Source organism: Arachis duranensis, chromosome 9 (genome assembly GCF_000817695.3).
Source record: "Arachis duranensis cultivar V14167 chromosome 9, aradu.V14167.gnm2.J7QH, whole genome shotgun sequence".
NCBI classification, from domain to species: Eukaryota; Viridiplantae; Streptophyta; class Magnoliopsida; order Fabales; family Fabaceae; genus Arachis; species Arachis duranensis.
In genome coordinates this window covers 29,108,064-29,129,400 of record NC_029780.3, presented here as the reverse complement: position 1 = coordinate 29,129,400, position 21,337 = coordinate 29,108,064, and the positions used below count along the sequence as shown (strand labels likewise).

The 21,337-nt window shown below is 34.1% G+C and overlaps 1 protein-coding gene across 1 annotated transcript; it reads right to left on the bottom strand.

Annotated features, from left to right (window-relative positions):
• Positions 1 to 4,505: 4,505 nt before the first annotated feature.
• LOC107465282 (F-box protein PP2-B15) lies at positions 4,506 to 6,465 on the bottom strand. The gene is made up of 3 exons (XM_016084264.3): positions 6,122 to 6,465; positions 5,409 to 5,527; positions 4,506 to 5,054 (listed from the first exon to the last, which is right to left on the bottom strand). Exons 1-3 carry the CDS (start codon positions 6,395 to 6,397, stop codon positions 4,634 to 4,636), a joined length of 816 nt encoding a protein of 271 aa, XP_015939750.1. The 5' UTR covers positions 6,398 to 6,465; the 3' UTR covers positions 4,506 to 4,633.
• Positions 6,466 to 21,337: the final 14,872 nt, after the last annotated feature.

Below are 21,337 nucleotides of genomic sequence, written 5' to 3'. Positions count from 1 at the left end.
TGGTGATGTATGATTTTTTTTTCTTGATATTTTCACCTAGGGGTATACATGTCCCATACCAATCCGAAGATCCGGTCCGATCCCGAATACTTTAGGGACTAATTTAGTGTGATTTTATCGGGTTTAGTGTTGGGTAAGGATCTCAAAAATAGACCCGGTTATTATTTCGGGTTAGGTCCGGGCCATATTTCGAGTCACTCGAACTCGGCCCGGTAGTCTGATTATCATACACAATTAATATTTTGTGTTATTAGTGATGGATGATGGTTATTCTTATGTGAAATTTAAATATTGTAAACTTTAATATTTTGTGTTATTAGTCATTATAAGATTATAAGTTAATGTTTTATATTTAAAATGCATAAAACTTTAGATTAATGCATAATATTGTGTTATTTGTATTGATTTAAATATTTGGTATTATTAGATAATATTAGTATTGATTATGGTTATACTTTAATTTTAGAGAAAGATTGATTCTTATTATATTTTTTAAGTGAATTTTACTATGTGAATTATGAAATAATGGTTGGAGATTAGGTGATTTTTACATGCTAAAGACCCGATTTTCATCTGATTTTACCTGATTTTCACCCGACCCGAAGGTATGTAGATTTTGTCAGGTCTATCATCGGATTAGAATCTAAAAATTAAATCCGATCTATATTTCAAGTCGAATCTGAATATGACCCGTACCATATACACCCCTATTTTCACCCTATGATGCGATTAGCTTGAAGTGATGAGGTCCGAGTTCACTTGGCTGCATTATATTGTTAGGAATGAAACCGTGTGCTGATCAAAACTAACATCTGCTTCCGTTGGCTACACGCAAATGATGATACATAATGCTCCATTAATTCCACTACATGATCCTGCCGTATTTTTCTAATCTCCGTTTGAATCGTCTTAAGAGATATAATTACAAAAGTAGAAATATAAAAATGAAAGAGAGATACATAAAAAACTAACTTTGTATTTTGTTTAATAAAAATAAGAATATACACAAATTAGATAGAATTAGATATAATTAGAATTAGAGGTGTTCAAATCTAAATCGATGCAAATTAAATTGCTTATTCAATCCAATCCAAATCGAAAACTAATTAAAATCGCACTAATTTCGATTTGATTGGATTATATTTTTTGCAAACCGTTTAATCGAATCGAATTTTAGATTTATTTTTTATAACCGATCCAATCCAATTCAAACTACACAATGTGCTACAATATTATTATTTTATTATTATATTTATAAATATACTTATAACATGTTCAATTTGTTATATATTTTTACATTATTCATGTATTATTATTTATTAAATATTTTATGTTCAAAATATGATTTATTTATTTATTTATTTATTTTAACTAACTTATATTTTATTTGTATTGTTATGTTATCGTTAGTTTTTAAGATATTGTTAAGACTTATTATGTCATTGTTAGTTATTTAAAATTTGATGTTGAAACTTGTTATATATATTTAATTTTTTTAGTTTACAAAACCGCAAATTCAGTTCAATACAAACCATTTGAAATTGGATCGGATTGGATCAAATTTTTTAAAAAAGTCATCCAATCCAAACTGCACTGCAAGTAAAATTAGTGTTCGGATCGGATGAATTTTTAAGTCAAAACCGATCCAAACCACACTACGGACACCCCTAGTAAGAATTTTGATTCATTGCTCATTAAAGTCATCAAACCCAATATTTATGTTTTATAGATCGAGAAAGTATGGGGAAGCCAATAAATTTAGTGTACAATGTTTACAATAACGGATAAAATTCAAATTAACATTAAATTACCAATTTGAAATTCAAAATAAATAAGAATTTGCAATAGTTAGGTAAATCCCAAAAACGGCCTCCCTCTCCCTCATCTGATGCGACTGCCTTCTCGCCCAGTCTCTTCCTTTCTCACCGGTGCCACGCCACCACAGACGCCAGACCTCAATCATCGCTCCCAGCACCCCTGCCATCCACGCCAACCACGCTTTCAGGTCCTACAGCCGCCGGCGAGCCTCCCCTTTCTTTATCTCTTCTCTGCACCACCTTCCCGCGTCCGAGCCCTTCCCCTGTTTCTCACGAGCCCAGGACCTCCGCCGAGCACAGGAGTCTTCATGCCAGCCCCTACTTCACCAACGCGCAGCCATCGCGAAGCCTTCTCTCCTCTTTTCCAAACCACCATCGTCGTAGCCTTACACTCCTTCTCGCCTTGCAACCTGTGCCGTCGCAGTCTCCACCTCCTACGACGAGATGACCTACCTCCGTGCCCGATCTGGCTTCCATATGCACCACACTCTCCGCTAGTATGACCTCGTCGCCTTCGGCATTGGTGGCATGGTTGGCGCCATTGTCTTCGTCACCACTGGGTGCGCCGCTCATCTCTACGCTGGTCCTGCCGTTGTCCTCTCCTACGCAGTTGCAGGCCTATGTACTCTTCTCTCTCCTATCCTACGCTTGACAATGGGAATCAAGTACAAAAGTGAAAACCTTTTTTTATACAGATGTTCATTACACTAGGTTGGCAGATGATTATTTTTATGTCTAATGCGGATGGTTATTTACATAAGTATAATTAAAATTATCCAAATGTTCAATGCAGTAAATATGCAGATGGTTGTTTTAATGAGTATTTGGATTATTAGTTTATTGGATTTGGTTGAAGCATACAGACTTAACATTTTCAGGATTGATCAGTTTTATATGTAACCGGATTGTTATTTTAATTGGGGGAGTCACGGCGTTGTTGGGGATGCTGGGGGATGGGTGACGGTGCTGCTAGGGTTGCTAGAGGGTGGTAACAGCGCTGTTGGGGCTGCTAAAGGGATAGTGGGTAGGAGATGGTTTAAATTTGAAGTTGGGGGTAAAAGTTTTTTGTTACTAGAGTTTAGGGGTGTTTCTTTTTTTTTTAATCCACTGTGGGCCAGTAAATCATTCCATTGTACACATTGTCAAGATTTTTCATTGTCTACCTAGCGGAGTTTAGATAGATATTCATGATTTAGGTAAGTCGGATTTGACTTGGTTCAGATTCGTCCTTAAATTATGTATGAGTATGTTTTATAAATTCTTATTTAATTTTAAATCTGATAAAATTTTAATGATTCAGACCAATTTTATATTGGGTCAACATCAGATTTAAACTCAATTTAAAAGAGGAGATGATAAAAAAAATAAATAACAACATAATAGATCAAACAATATCATCATCAGCTCACACCTATTAAATTCCTTCGATTTTTTCATGTAGATAATCTCTAACAAAATCAACAACTATTCATATAAAAGAAATAAACCAAAAATTTTACAAAAGAAAAAGCGCGAGCTCCAAAAACACTCGATCTAAAATGATACGAGCTCAAGGAATAAAGATGCATAACAAAAACGACGATAGTGGCAACAAAGCAGACAGAAAGCACGGTGACAATAAACAGAGACACAATAAAGCAGACCAAAGATAGCAGCAAGACGAAGCAGTATAACAGTATCAACTATGTGAAGTAGAACAATAATTCAGTGAGCAAAACAAGATAAAAAAGAAGAATAAAAGATGGAAGAAGTTGGTGGTGATGAGTAAGGAGGTGGCAGCCAAATTCGAAGAAGAAGAATGAAATGGTTTGAGGTTGGGGACTAAATTAAGACTTGAGAGAATGTATCCTAAAGATTGCATGAAGAAGAGGAATAATTGGTATTGTAAGTCTGGTTTGAATTGATTTTCTCCCTCAATTGGCCGGATTAGGAGAATCAAGCTTTGACCCAAGCTCAATTGATAGACATCAACAGATAAAATTATTTTTCCCTATATTTGACCGGGTCATTTTTAAACTAGGCTAAAATTTACTAAAATCCTTTGGGTTTAGACTGAATCTTCGTATCTGATCGGACCATATACGCTCCTACTTCATTCTCAATCTTCTATTTCTTTCACCACTACTCTACCAAAAATTATCTAACCAAATCAAAATACACATGTCTAATAACAAAGTAACATTTACATCTTAAGCTCAAATAAAATATATATGATTATAAATTTTTTTATGGCACTCATAATTCGACAAGTCAAAAACTAATCCGTTGTGGATCGGAGCTCTATTTAAAGGTTTTTTGTCCGCCAATGGGTTGTTGCATGCATAAGACAGAATTTGAACCCTAACACTTACTTAAATGAACTAATGAGTTAACTATTAGACCAACCAAACTTATGATTAGAAATCTTAATTTTTAACTATTGAATAAATATCCTTATATTCTTATTCACTCTCTTTTGTAATGAAAAAAAAGAAAAAAAAGTTAGTCCAGTGGCCTGGCCTACCAAAATTGTGTAATTTTTGCAAGATTAAAATCTTAATTCGATTTATTTTTTGGACAAATTTAACAAGTTCGTTTGTCAAATTCAACCTATTTTACTCACGTTAATATAAATTTGTAAATCCACCAAATTTAAGAGTTAACTCGATGATCTAACAACTATTTTTCTTCTTAATAAGTATTTAGATATTAATAAATACAAAATATAATTTAAGAATTAGATAAAAAGTTTTTGAATATTAAAATAAACGCCACGTAAATATCTTAAAACGTGACCCAAAAGAAAAGATATCACAATATAGAAGCCTTTCACAAACTTATTTTGGTCTTACTTCAATGCCTTCAATGATAAGCCCTCCCTTCAAGTGGTAACCAATGTCCATGACACTCATCTTGACCTCTTCATCCCTTTCACAGCTAAAGAACTCACCAATCTCAATCTCCATCCACCCATTGTCATCTTCTCTTCTTGAAGGAACAGGAATTCCATCAAGAGAATTCTCCTTAATGCCCTTCTTCTCATCCTTTTGCCACAGATACGCTTTCCCACTCTTAATTACCCTGTTTGAAACTATAATTGTTACTTCACAAGGCACAGAATCAAGGCCATATCCACGGTGTGAGACCCTCATGATTAGATATGCACCATATAACGTGTTTTGTGTTAGATTCTTGGTGTTGATTTTGCCTTCAATCTCTAACCAACTCACTGTTCTTAGCTCAGCCACCTCTTTGAATCTTCAAAATGTTTTAAATAAATAACTCCTAGTTAGATACTATAATATAAGAAAAAGTTTAGGTATGAGCAACTTTATTAAATTCTGACCAGCATATAATTAGTAAAAGAAAAGTAAGTAATCTTATTTTATTGGATGAAATCTCACACTATTAAAAATATCATTGATGACTACTTGATAACTACAAATCACAAAAATTACTGATCTTAACACTCCTTATAATATAATACTTTAGAAAATGACAATTACTTCGGGCATAGATAATTGAATTAGTTAATTAGTTGTACTTGCTTAAGTTAAAAGGCAGGACTTAATTAAAGCTAATTAAAGATTAATTGATTAACTAATTAATTACCTTGATTCAGCCATTGGTCTCCAGCTCCAGTACATTGGATCGGTGCCCCATTCTATGGATAACTCCCTTGCAGATAAGATATAAGATTTCTTACCCGAAAACTTATCCAATTTGAAGCTCTACATGTATATAATAGAAAAATAAGAAATTATTTTCTGAAATTAAGTAATTGGAGAACTAATTTCTATGTTATAACTCGCCTATAAGCAACCGTAAGGTCGAACTGAAAATGATTCTGTATATAACGCATGAATCATTTTTATTATTACAATAAATTGTTCAAACCGACCATACAGGGAAAAAAAAAGAATTCATCCTACTACAAAAGGATTCTAAAACATAGCAAACAGATGTTTTTAAAAGTAAAAACTCACATACAGTTATTTTTATGTAAAATTGTTAATTAAAATCTTAGATAATAATTTAGTCAAACATATCAAATTATCATTTAACTATTTTTAATTAACAACTTCATATAAAAATAATTTCATATAAATTTTTACCGTTTTTAAATTTAAAAACTTAAATAATTTACATATATTTGCTTGAGCGTCGAAAGCTGAACGAATTATACATCAAGGAAGATTAATTAAGCAAGAACAAGATCCATAACTAAAACTCTTAATAATAAACCAGGGTATATATACACCTATATATGCTTGATGAAATGAGTCAAGTTAATTAAAGGTGTGCGTTTGGGTAATTAAGCATACCGTGTTGCCTCCATCTAGGAGAAGGGGGCGGCAGAGGGCGTAAAAGAGGTTCTTACGTGAGGATAAATCAACGGCGAGGGGTGTCATGGATCTCGAAAAGATGGAACGGTAATCAGAGGGCAAGAAAGTAAGCCATAGCATGTCAGAGTCAGAGGCAGAGCGAAGGGATGTGGATACCATTGAGAATCTACATGCGTCAGGTGGAGAAGTGAAGGACAGGATTGTAGAGACACATTCCTCAGGCAAAGAATCGAAGTTTGTTAAAGACATTCCCATACCAGGGTTTCAGAAATAGTAACAACTGATATTAATATTGGTATTTTTAGTGGAACACGAAAGGGTATATATATGAGAGGAAAATGGGAATTTAAGAAGACAGAAGAAAGGTTTATTGATTATTATATTATAATTTTGGTTCAATCTAAGAGGGAGGTGGAGGCTAGCTTGTTGCTTTCTTGAGACGCTGGCAAATTTGAAGATACAACTTGTTATACATGTGGGGCTGTCCACTGTGGGAATAAAACAAGAGTCGTAGACCATAGCCGATATACATAAAGAGAAGGTCAATATCAAGAAGGAGCTTTCAAACACTGTTATTTTATTTTATTTGAAAGCTGGGAAAATAGCCATAATTCCATATTGGTCTTTTTCTCCAGTGCACTTGCTTCCACTGCTGATATATCATAAAGCTTCTCAAGTTTCAAGCCATCCAAATATAACACGTGCTTTTTTTTTCTTTTTTATTTTTATTTTTATTTTTTTGAGCCGAAGTCAAAACTAACACATGATTGACATACAGAGGCTAGAATGTTTAGCACACTAAGCAAAACAAGCAAATATCGCCTTCCTTGATGATATTTTACACTAAATTCCTGTTGTCATGGTTGGCAGCTTTGACGTAGCGAAATGCAATTTTTAATGTTGTTTTCAAGATAAAGTATAGAGAATCAATTTTGATAATTTTTTAAAAAAATTTGATTTTGAAATTAAAAAATTTAATTTTGTATCTTTTTTAATATTTAAGTCATACAACCTTAAGCCACAAATCACTCACTATACGTGATTTCGTATTTTTTTTCTTGATCTCCTTCTATTTGCCACGTTTTTGACGTCTTCCTCCTCTCGCCTATTGCGACGCCTCATGTCTCCGGTGCGTCGATCTCGTCACGCGAATTGGCTCCCTCTTCGGCCCACCGTCACTGCAACGTTTGGAGTTCTCTTGGACCTTGCCCGTGAAACAGTCTACATGAGTTTCACTACACAATTCGATTCCCTCTCGCATCTTCTATCGCGTCCTCTCTCGTGTTGCTGCACGATTCGGAGCCGCGCACCACCAAGTGATTCACAATCGCTATCCACTCTCCCGCACACAGTGTTCTTTTTTTTAGATGTTTCTTTTACTAGTTTCGGATGTTTCTTTCTCCTAAATTTTGAATGTTTCTTTTTCCTATGTTTTGAATGTTTTGTCTTTTTGGGTTTTGGATGATTTTTTTAATCGTTTTATATGTTTATTTTCTTTTTTTTAGGTGTTTTTTCAATAATTTGTTGAATGTCTCGTTTTGCTAGATTTTAAAATTTTAAAAAGATTTTGGATATTTCGTTTTTGTTAGGTTTTTATGTTTTTTTGGTTATGTTTCAGATGTTTCTTTTTATTAATTAGGAATTTCTTCTTCTTTTTTTTATATTTTGGATAATTATTTTTATTACTTTCGAATGTTTTTCTGATGTTTCTTTTTCTTATATTTTGGATGTTTCTTCTTTTTGTGTTTTGATTGATTTGTTAATAATTTTAGATGTTTCTTTTCTTAAATTTTGGATGATTTTGTTCCAATATTTTGTTAGATGTCTTGTTTTATTAGATCTTGAAATTTTAAAAGAATTTTGAATATTTTATTTTGTTAGATTTTGGATTTTTTTTTGTTAAGTTCTAAATGTTTTTTATAAGAAATTTTTAAAATAATTTTATAATGATTTTTTAAAAATTTGAATATTTTATTATATTTTAGATGTTTCTCATGATTATTTAAATTCACGTTCTCTCAAAAAAGTTCAAAATGATACTACTAATTAACTGCAGTTAACTGCATCTCTAATTGATTACCTAACGAAATTATTTTTGTAAAATAATTGAGTCATCTAGTAATAATTTAGCAAGGTTTTGAAATGTGGAGAAGAATTATGTTTTAAATTTAAAATACAAGTAGTGGTTTGGATATTCTTTTGGATTATGACAATGCTCCTCCCGTGTTCTATGTTTATAATTAATCTCTACATACAAGTTATTTTATTAAATAAGTCTAATAAGTTATTTACATTCACGCCCTTCTATTGCACATTTTTTTCTTTTCTTTTTTCGTCAATCTTGATATTTTGTCTTCTTTTTCTTTTTCTTTTTTGCATTATTTTTCTCTTTTGTTATCATCGTCACCAACACCATCTCCTCCTCCTCTTCCTCCTTCTTCTTCTTCATTGGACTTCCTTCTCCTCCTTCCCTTTTCTCCTTCTCCTCCATCATCTTTATCACCATGATCATCATCATTATAGTCATCGTTGTCTTCTTCTTATACGTATCGTCGTTATCATTATCGTGTTATCATTATCGTAGAATTTTTGCCATATTAATGAAGTTGTCTGATCCAAAATTTCTGTCATAGAATTTTCTCAAGTTTTTCTTATTTTACTCTCTTAAAAAAATATAAATAAAAAAATTAAACAAAGAAGAAGAAACACATAATGCTGCAAAATTACTTGAAAGAGGATAAATCTACATTCATTCAACTAAAAGAAAGAAAGAAATAAAGAAAAAAAGAAGAAAAAATACAACATTAAAGAAAATATTTTTGTGTATTTGTCTCAAATTTCGGTGTAGAACTAAGACATTTTTGTGTATTGTTAATAAATTTTGGTGTATTTGTACAGATAAATTCTGTATAATTCAAAAATCTTCCTCTTTTTCTTCTTCATTTTTTACTTCTTCTTCTTCTTCTTCTTCTTCTTCTTTTTCATCATCATCTTTTTTTTCTTATTCATATTTTTCTTCTTATTTTATATTCTCAAGTTTCTTGTTTTACTCTATTAATAAGAACAAAAACAAAAAAAATCAAACAAAGAAGAAGAAACACATAATGCTGCAAAATTACTTAGAAGATGATGAACCTACATTCATTCAACTCAAAGAAAGAAAGAAATAAGAAAAAAAGAAGAAGAAAAAAATGCAGCATTAAAGAAAATATTTTTATGTATTTGTAACAAATTTCGGTACAAAACTAAGATATTTACATGTATTGTTAAGAATTTTTGGTGTATTTGGACTAATAAGTTCTACATAATTCAAAACTGTTTCTCTTCCTCCTCCACATCTTCTGCTGCTTCTTCTTCTTCTTTTTCATCATCATCATCATCATCATCATCATCACATCATCATCATCATCTTTTTTTTCTTATTCATCTTTTTCTTCTTGTTTTACCTTCTCAACTTTATTCTTATTTTGCTCTCTTACCAAGAATAAAAAGAAAAAAATCAAACAAAGAAGAAGAAAAAGCACATAATGCTACAAAATTACTTGGAAGAGGATGAACCTACATTCATTCAACTAAAGAAAGAAAGAAAAAAAAAACAAAAAAATAATACAGTATTAAAGAAAATATTTTTGTGTATTTGCAGCAAATTATGGTATAAAACTAAGACATTTATGTGTATTGTTAAGAATTTTTAGATATTTGTACTGATAAGTTCTGCATAATTCAAACTCTTCCTCTTCTTGTTTTACTCTCTTAACAAAAATAAAAATAAGAAAATCAAACAAAAAAGAAAAAGAAACACATAATGCTGCAAAATTACTTAGAAGAGGATAAACCTACATTCATTCAACTAAAAGAAAGAAAGAAATAAAGAAAAAAAGAAGAAAAAATGCAGCATTAAGAAAATATTTTTGTGTATTTGTAGCAAATTTCGGAGTCAAACTAAGACATTTATGTGTATTTGTACTGATAAGTTCTGCATAATTTAAAACTCTTCATCTTCCTCCTCTTCATCTTCTGCTACTGCTTCTTCTTTGTCTTCTTATTTTCTTTTCTCATAATTCTTCTTGGAAGAAAAAATTAAAAAAAGAAGAAAAATACATAATATTGCAAAATCAATAGAAAGCGGAGGAGAAAAAAATGCAGCAACAACAATAGCAAGAAAAAGAATGACGATAAGGATGAAACACGCGAAGAAGAAGAAGAAGAAGAAGAAGAAGAAGAAGAAGAAGAAGAAGAAGAAGAAGAAGAAAAAGGAGGAGGTGGATCATGGATACAAACGTTGGAGGAGGAACGACGTGATTTCACGCGCGCGTTATATAAGTGAGTTTTGTTGGGTTAAGGTTAACTTGTTTAAACTTATTTGCCAAAAAAATATATATATATATATATATATAAACATTCTAAAAGAGGAAAAACTGAAAGAACATCAACAAAAAGGTTAACATCCACACTTAAAGATTGCACCGTCCTCGAGACATGCAAAGATTAACAAGGTGGATTAGGGTGCGGGTTGCTACAACTGATGAGCTCTTGCAAAGGATTGTGCGGTGGAACTTGTCTGTCGCCCCATTAAGAAGTTTTCCTTTCTCCTCTTAGTGGCCAACCTGAAAGGTAAGAAAAAGGAAGAAGATTAAGTCCAAAAATAAAAATATGAAAGCAAATAGATCATAAGCAGGGGCTAATGCCAAATAAGAGTGAAATTCTCAACTACATGGTAGCTACAACATGTAAGTGAGAAAGCAATATAAGCGAATGGCATATCAATTAAAACTTGATGCAAGAGTAAATTTTAAGCATAAGTGAATAGCATGAAGTGAGTACTCGGCAGCATCAAGTTCAAATAGTAAAGAGTGGGTCAAGAAAGACAATATGAGTTCATATCAATACACAAAGAATACAAGTGTCACTAAAGATAAGCATTGACCTATAAATATCATCACCCAACAATACAAAACAAGTCACGAAGCACCAAAATAATGTAAGAAATAGTCAACAGTTGAGTAAGAAAAGTCAACACCAATGGAAAAATAGCAAACTTAGAAAAGAAAATAAGAATAAGCACAAAGTTAAAATGCAATGAATGAAAGTATGCAAAAGTAATAAGCAAAAGAGAATAAAAATGATAGAAATGAGAAGTGGAATTTTGAAAAGAGGGAGAAGAAGAAGATAGAAAGGGAAGAAAAGAAATGGGAGGATGGAAGAAGAAGAACGGAAGAAAGAAAGAAGAAGAAGTAGGAAAGAAATAAAGAAAGAAGAGATAGGAATGCGATGCGGATGTGTCGCCCACGCATACGTGTGGGAAGTAAAATAAAAACTACAGAAAAGGAATATCATAGCATGGTGGGTTGTCTCCCACCGAGCACTTTTATTTATTCTCGGTAAGTTGGACATTTTGGTGAGCTCCTTGTCATGGCGGCTTGTGTTTGAACTCATCTTGAAACTTCCACCAATGCTTGGACTTCCAATAAGCTCCAACATTTTCAAATAAATTCACCAAGCCTTGATGAATTTCTTCACAAGCTTTGAGCTCCCAAAGTTGATCATCTTGTATGCTGGGATCCCAAATCTTGTTTCTATACCCATTTTTCGGTTGATCATTATTGTTCCATCCCAATGGTAAGTAATCCGAATTTTCAATGAAGTACCTAACTCTTCTCTTGGACCCATTCAAATAAGCATTAAACCAATCCTTGCATCTAGTTCTTAAAATCTCAACCTTAATGAGCCTTGATTTGCAACACCAACCACTAAATATCCTTCTTTTATGCTTCATTCCACAAAGCCTCCTAAGTTGACCATCCGTTTCAAACATACCTTACTCAAGTGGGACAATAAAGCTAAGAGAGATAAGTTTTACCCACTTAAATGAAGGATTAGATGGCAACCTAGGTAGTGAAGTCTCCAACGATCTTGACAAAGCATATTCAACTCCTGTCCATCCTTTTTGAAGGACTTCCACCTCCATATCATTCTCCAACTCAATCGGAGAAGGTTCTTCAAATTCAAGGAGTTCATTTGTAGATACAAATTCATCACTAGGAGGACTTGATTCATGATCATCATCACCAAGGGAACTTGCCTCTTGATCTATTCCGTCCAATTCTTCATAGGGAACATGCCTTGAAAGTTGTGCACCTTCGTCCTTAACCTCTTTTCAAGTCCAGTGGAGGGGGATTCAATTGTAGATAGAAATTCATCAATTATGGAATCCATCTCTTAATTAACCTCCTCAAAGTCTTCAACCATGATATGCTTTGGATGTTGTACACCCTCCTCAACATCAAATTCAAACTTCTTGGAAGGAGGCTCTCTGACTTGAGGTTTCCATAGACTCTCAACATCTCCTAAGTCTTCAACTACTTCTTCCTCTTTAACAATTACAGCTTTCTCCAATTGTTCTAATACAAAGTCACATTTCTCACTTTCCACCAGAGTTTCTAATCTCTCCTTCATGCTACGCTCCTCATTAGGTTCTCCACATGAGGCCATGGGAGTTCCTTGAATGTCCAAACGTTAGGACGTGGGTATTTTTGAAGGCAAAAATTTCTGTTAGGGGGTAGAATGTAAAACCCGGTCAAATCATAATTAATTAAATAATAAATTAAATAGGAGTGAATATGGTTAGAAAATTTAGCAATCAGAATTTGATCATTTAAATATGATATTTGCACTTAGTGAATTTTTCTGAGTTGGAAAACAGTTTTCTGATAAAAATGCACACTAAAAATTTGACCAGCAGTACCGGCTGTGTTCTGTCTGGTACTTTGGCTGAATAAATTAATTATAAGTGAATAAGGTTAGGAGATGAGAAATAATAATTTGGGAAGCTAGAAATATTTAAAATACGATTTAAAACTCTAATCTTAAAGGTTTTGGCCCAAAATTGGGCAATGGACTAAATCAATTGAACTGGGCCCAGGTGGGCCCAACACCCAACAAATATAAGGCCTAATTAAGGCTATTCAGCAGCCACAACTCCCCCATTTTGTGTGTTCCATGTTGAAGAGAAGAGGGGAAAGAAGAGAGAAAAACCTATCCATCCTTGAAACTTTAAATCACCATAACTTTTGATCCGGAACTCCGATTGACGAGCCGTTTGCAGCCACGCGTTGATATTTCATTCTCTACAATTCTATTTAAGTTTTGTGGTGATTTTCCCACTGTCCTTTGCCTAGTTTTCATTTTTCTCTTTAAATTTGAATTTAGTTTGGGTTTTGAGGAAATCTTGTGATTTTGGTTATTTAGGGGTGCTCTAGTTTGAGCCATTGGTGAGTTCCATCAACCAATTTCATTGGTTAAGGTAAGGAACCCTTTAACCCTTGTGATTTATCAATTTCATGAACCCTAGGTTGATTATAAGTGTGAAAATTGATTATGTTAGAGTATTGGGTGATTTTGGTGCACAATTGGAGGATTGATATTGCTTGTGGGGCTTTGGTGAGGCTTGGAGCTAAGGGTTGGTAGAGACTTCCAAGAAGAAACTCAATTATTTTAGCTACAAGAGATACGGTTTAAGTTTCATTTAAGTACCATGTGGTGTGATGAGAATTCCTAGGCTAGATGCTTCTAGGATTAAGTTTGGATTATGTAAATGGTTGATACTAATATGTATAGTTGATATGTAATTTAAATTAATGAATATGTTGAGAATTGTGTGAATTTGTATGTTTGGTGTGTTCAGAATTTGATGAATTAGATAATGAATATTGGTTTGTGTGATATGCATTTAAATTGTGAATTTGGGCAGGAGACCGTGAATCTTGGGCCAGAGACCGGAAAGATGTAAGGAAGGAAAGTGATGTGTATATTGTGTGATGTCATATGAGATTGAATATATATTGAATATTGAGTGTGTAAATAAATAGGAGGAATGTGGAATAATAAGAAATTAGGAATTTAGGAGTGTGATGACAAGTCATCTTAGGCTAGTTTCACAAGTCTTTTTCATATATTTTGCTTAGTTTTCATGAATTTCTTAGGCAATAAGTAAGTGTGAGTGAGAAATCCATGCTTGTCTTTATTCAATCAAACATTGTTAATTTGATGCTTTCTCATGAGATTTTTGTAAGATTTAGTTGATGTTATGAATGATACAAAATCTTGTGATTGAGCAAGGCTTTGATGCATGTGTGTTTGGTTGATGATAGGTGGGGCAAAGAGAGGATCATTGAAGACATTGCCAACTCAAGTTTGGGCAAAGACTTGTTTGTTTTTCTGAGGATATGTGATACGGTTAAGACAAATGGAGTGCATCTAGACATCTACAAGTTGTTGCTATTCCCATTCTCCTTGAGGGATAAGGCAAGTCAATAGCTAGAGACATTTCCCAAAGAGAGCATCAATAATTGGAATGATCTGGTGAGCAGATTTTTAGCTAAATTCTACCCATCTCAAAGGATCATCAAGTTGAAAACAGAGGTCCAAACTTTCAGGCAATTGGAGGGGGAGTCATTGTATGAAGACTGGGAAAGATATAAGGCATTAATGAGAAGATGTCCACCTGACATGTTTAGTGATTGGGTTAAACTCCAAAATTTCTATGAAGGCTTGACTTTAGAAGTAAGGAGGGGACTAGACTACTCATCAAAAGGATCACTCAACATGATGAAGACTGCTGAAAAGGCCCAAGACCTCATTGAAGTTATTGCAAACAATCAATATTACTACTCATCAGAGAGGCATCATAACTCAATCCCAAAGAAAGGTGTGATGGAGCTTGAAGGTGTTGATGTTATATTGGCACAGAACAAATTGATGCATCAACAAATCCAACATCAAATGGAAATGATGGCGAAGAGAATAGATGGCCTCCAATTAGCCTCAGTGAGCACAACAAGTCAACCTTCAATTGAATGGGGCCAAAGTGAAGCAGGAAACGTTGAGCAGCAACCAGAACAAGTTCAATATATGCATAATACATCAAATTCTTCTCAAAATGATTTCTATGGTGACACATACAACTCATCCTAGAGGAATAACCCCATCCTGAAATGGGGGTGACAATCAAAACCATTAGTAAAAGAACAACAACTCCAACCATTCCCGCAACACAAACAACCAAAATAATTCATCTAATAACACTAACCAATATAAGAAACCACTAAACACATACCAGTAACCCCAAAATAATTCACAAGCCCACCAAAATAACTTCTCCACACCACCATTCAACTCATAAAATGTCCATCTCAATACCCCAAACAACTTCCATCCACAACAATCATACCTTATCATACCACCCATTGACCATCATGAAACCAGGATCTCAAGTCTTGAAGCAGCCTTGCAAGCCTGACATGCGGCGAAAGCCAACCAATTAAGAAATTGATATAAGAAACACGTTGCGAGTATAGTTCTTAACCAGCTAAAATCTGCCTCATCAATTTAAAAAAGATGTCACAAAGTTTAGAATAAAAATACTGGGAGTATGAGTCCCAGGTCGTCTCCCAACGAGATGCCAAAAGGGTGTTATTTTATTAATCAGGATTTTTCTGAGAGATTTTGAGAGTTGAATGACAGAAAATAAATAATTGTGAATTAGTGCAATGAAAATAAAAAGGAATTTCTATTATTCAAAATAAAAAGCCTTGACTGGGGGAATGATTAATTGGAAGTTCTATCCTTATTGGAATTTTCTCAAGTGTAGTATAAAGAGGTTGTTGTTTTCACTTAGTTAACCCTTACTGAATAAAGGAAAGTCAAGTGATTGAGCTAATAATTATTCGCAAATCCTATTCCTCTCCCTTGGGAAGGTCTAGCGTTAGTAAATACAGAATTAGCCAACAACTTTTCAATTTAACTAATCACTTAAGCATTCCAACTCAAGTGTCTCCTCTCAATCAACCCCCATATCAAGTTGGGAATCTACTCCCTTGACATGGATATAGCGCTCATAAGAATATAAGAAGAAGGCATGATAAATTAAATAAATAGGGATTGAAAATTAATTAAAGGAAAAAGTAATTCTATGTATTGGTAAATCCAAAATGCAACATAATTATCTGAATAGGATTAATGAATAACTGAAAGAGTAAAGGAATGGGAAACAAACTAGAATAGTAACTTCAACGGAGGTGATGACTCTTCAATATCCAAAATCCAAACCAAAAGCATAAAACTAATAAACTATGAATGTAAAGAAAACCTAGAGGAAGAGTGATTCTCTCTAGATTCAGATCTAAAATCCTAAAACTATGCTAATGAGAATGTGTGTTAAGTCTCTGCATGTTTCCTTCCTTTAGTCTGTGTTTCTGGGACGAAAATTGGATCAAAACACGGCCCAAAATTGCCCCCAACATTTTCTGTTAATTCTGTAGATCGCGTATGTCACACGTATGCGCCACTGGTCATTTTGGCGTGTCACGCGTTCGCGTCAAGCACGCGCTCGCGTCATATTGCAAAACTCCAATCCATGCGTACGCGTCAGGCACGTACACGCGTCACTGCAATTTTCTCCATGTCGCGCGCACGCGTGAGCCATGCGTGCGTGTTGCTACTCGCTGGTTATCTCCTTAGTTTCTTATGTTCCTTCCATTTTTTGCAAGCTTCCTCTCCATCTTCTAAGTCATTCCTGCCCTATAAAGCTTGAAACACTTAACACACGGATCACGGCATCGAATGGTATAAAGGAGAATTAAAATACACAAATTAAAGACTTCTAGGAAGCAAATTTTCAACCATAGATCAAGACTAGGAAGGAGTTGTAAAGCCATGCAAATCATATGAATAAGTGGGTAAAGACTTGATAAAAACTACTTAATTAAACACAAGATAAACCATAAAATAGTGGTTTATCAAACTCCCCACACTTAAACATTAGCATGTCCTCATGCTTAGCTCAAGGAGATAACATAATTGAGTAGGAAAAAGTAAGACTCATGCAATGCAATGCAACCTATGTATGAATGAAACTATATGATTATGTCCACTTGGTTAAAAGTAAATAAGTTCTTTAAGACAAACATAAATTCAAATTTCACTAATTCTAATCATATAATAAAAGACAAGTAAACTTGTAAGAAGATAGCTCATAAAAGCAGGGAACATAGAATCAAGCATTGAACCCTTACTGATAGTGTATGTGCACTCTATTCACTCAAGTGTATAGGGTAATCACTCTAGTCTTTCCCAGTCATGCTTTCTAAACTTTGTCCTTCACCTAACCAAATAACAATATTTAATGTACCAATGTAAACATCATGAGGTCTTTTCAAGGTTGTAATGGGGCTAAGGTAAGGGTGAGGATATATATATATATATATGGCTAAGTGAGCTATAAATTGAATCTTTGATTAACCTAAGCTCTCACCTATATACACACTCTATATACTTTTAAAATCATACCCAGCTACCCAAGATTTCCCACTTTCGCATTACATACTCATGCATCAACCCTTCCTTTAGTTTGTATCACATATGCATTGATCTTCTCATTAACTTAACTTAGCATTGGGATAATTTTGTCCCCTTATTTATTACTTATTTATTGAATATTTTTGGATTTTTATTTTTATTTTTATTATTTTTTTATTTTTTAATTTTTTTATTTTTTTAAAGAAAAATAAACATAACTTATCAATGTACATGGATTTTTAATTTTTCTGATCTCACATGAGTAGGTACCCAAATTCCCAATATTTTATCAAAGTAAAAACATAACACATTCCTTTACTAACCCATGTTCCTACTTTTTTCCACACTTAGTTGATACACAATCTCTATCTTAAGCTAACCAAAGATTCAATTGGGGTATTTAATTGTTTTTTCGCTTAAGGCTAGTGAAGTGGTAAAATATAATGGGTATTAATAGGCTCAAAGTGGCTAACAAAGGTAAATGTAAGGGTAGGCTATTTGGGATAAGTGAGCTAATAATCAAATAATGGTCTCAATCATATGCATGCATATAAATACACTAAACATTGGACATCTAGGATGGAACAAAATATAGATTACAATCATAGAGAAGTAAACACACAAGAATAAATTTTTATGGTTAAATAATGTAACCATGTAATTAAGCTCAAATCTCACAGGTTATGTGTTCTTAGCTCAAAATCATGTTCTAATTTACAATCTTCAAACAAGCTTCTAACACAAAATTTTTTAATTTAAATTAGTGAAATTTTTCAAAAATAGAGTCTTTAAAAGAAACTTATTATTTTTCAACCAATTAGAACATGCATGCAAATAACTATTACTATGCAATCTATCCTATCCTAAAAAAAAGTATATCCTATTGTTGTTAAGAGAGAAAAGTGACCTCTGGAAGTCAGGTACTGACCGACTTTCTCACACTTAAGGCTTTGCATCGTCCTCGGTGCCATCAGTCAGGAACAAAGGGGGGCTGGTAGCAGTGTCTCCACAATCGGGACTATCATGGCTCCCTGTGCTGGTAAATGAAGTGGAGTCTGGGGTGTCTGGGTCTTTATCAGGTGGGTGGTTACCCATAAGCAGCTCTTTGAGGTATGCATATCGGCGCTGGTTACGGTACTCTCTTAGCTTTGCCTTTTGGTCTTGCCGGTCCAACCTCTCAAGTATCTGATGGAGCAGTTGATTTGTTGAATGTGCTTGTGATGTGAAAGGAGGAGGAATATCTTCAGCCGGGTCTACAAGCCGGCTAGTGGTTACTGTTGGAGGTCTGATGTATTTCCCGTTGGGGACAATCTGATCAACCCGTGGAATCGTGTCCTTGGTGTCCCTAGCTCTGTAGGAGACTCCAACTGCGGAGACGAGATCTGAAACTAAGGCGAGAAAAGGTAGGTTGCCAGCAATTTGTACATGTCCCATGGCATGCCGGATATGTCTTGGTAAGTTGAGGGGCTGGTCTGTAAGGATACACCAGAGGAGAACAGCCATAACTGCAGTGAAGGAGGACTCGTGAGTGCTCGAAAAGATGTAATGGGACATAATCTGTGCCCATACTCGAGCCTCCAAGGTGAGTGCTGAAGCCAATATCCCTTTAGGTTGGAACGACGGTATCCATAGATCCATCTGCTACCAGGTTGTGCTATAACTCTGAGAACGGTGTCCCAGTCAAATTTGTATGTCTGGCGTTGGACAGAGACTTCTTGAAATGCGTCCAATTCTTCTGGAGCAGGGGAAAGATCTAAAGCTCGCTGACGTTAGGATTTTTGCCAGTAAAGAATTTCATAAAAACAGTCGCGTTGTAGATATAGTCTCTAAACCGACAGAAATCCCTTCGTACAAATGTTTTGGTTGTCACAAGTAACAAACCCCTTTTAAAATTGATAACCGAGTATTAAACCTCGGGTCGTCTTCTCAAGGAACTGCGAGGAAGGTATGTTCTTATTATTGGTTATGAGTTTGTAAATTGGGGTTTTGGAAGTAAGGTGGGAATATGTTATATGACAAATAATTTAAATGGCAATTAAAAATGAATAAATACTGTAAAGCAAACTTTTGGGCAAGGTATGAGAAATCGGAGGTCCAACGTAGTTATCTCTCTCAACTATAAGGAAAGTTGAATCTAAACTCCACTTGGTCAACCTTTACTAAAGCAAAGGAAAGTCAAGGGACTAATTAAATTGAACTTTGAATCCTATTTATTTTCTAAGAAAAGGTTGGGATTACTTAAGTTAAGCTCAATTAGCAAGATAACGATAATCAAATATGTTGAGTTTAATAACTATTGAGTTACTGATTTCTTAACCAAAACCAAAAGGGGAAAAAGTAAAATTGCTAGAATAATAGAGGTGACCTTAGATGGAAGGCAATAGTAACTTAAATCAAAGAGAACAATCTTAACTGAAAATACTTCAAATATCATTAATTCAAAATAGAGATCTGTAACATGGAATAATTCATAAATCAATTCAAATATTAAAAGCAAATAAATAAATAAAAGTAAACTGAAAATAAAAGAACATTAAACCTGGATCCAGAGTTACTCTCAAAACAAGAAGAAATCCTAAATCCTAAAGAGAGAGAGAGAATCTATCTCTAAACTAAATATAAATCATGAAAACTAGAAATTGGCGAGCTCCCCCTGAATGGATACATTTCTCCACTTTATAACCTCTAATCTATGCAGTCTGTGCTTGGATCTGGGCCAAAAAGGGCTTCAGAAATCGCTGGGGGCGTATTCTATGAATTCTGATACGTGGCCTCTGTCACGCGGTCGCGTCGTCTGGAGCTTTTCCTTGCCATGCAGTCGCGTCGGTCACGCGTCCGTGTCGTGGGTGTTCTACTTGAGGCGCACGGTCGCGTCAGTCATGCGGCCGCGTCGCTGCTTCTTCGCTTCTAGCACGCGATCGCGTCGTCCATGCGATCGCGTGGATACCAGTTTCCTTAAAGCTCCATTTTGCCTTCTCCTTCCATTTTTGTATGTTTCCTTTTTCATCCTTTAAGTCATTCAGCCTTAGAAAACCTGAGACTACTCAACACACTAATCATGGCATCGAATGGAAATAAAGGTAATTAAAACAATTAATTTTAAAGCTTAGGAAACATTTTTTTCACAATATGACATAATAAGAAAGGGAAAGTAAAATCATGCAATTAATGTGAATAAGTAGGTGAAGGATTGAATAAATCACTCAAATTAAGCACAAAAGAACTCATGAAATATGGGTTTATCAACCTCCCCACACTTAGACACTAGCATGTCCTCATGCTAAATCCAAGGTAAATAATTAAGGTTAAAGTAATGGAATGTTATGAAATGCAACATATTCTAAATGCATCTACCTAATGAGTCATGAAATTCTAATTTATCTACTCATATATAAAGCCTACATGTAGTTAAATTATTTCGCATTCTCAAGGAGTTATATATACATATATAGCTAACCCTCAAATAATAACGCAAGTGAGATGAGAAAGAAAACATTAAAACTTGCAAGACAATTATTAATTTGAATAGAGATAAATGTTAATGAGCTATTGAACCCTTATTGGATTTTGTGTTACTCTCTAATCACTCAGTGTTTATTGGGTTAATCACTCTATTCTTCTTTCTATTCTTCCCTTTTATAACTTTGTTTTTCGTCTAACCAATCAACAATTATAGAACATAGTCATACCAAAACTCATGAGGTCTTTAATCAAGGTTGTAGTGGGGTCAAGGTAAAGGTAAGGATATATGTATAAGGCTAAGTGAGCTAATAAGTGAATCCTTAATTAGACTAAGATCTCACCTAACATACATATTTAGTAAAATAATGCTTCTTTACC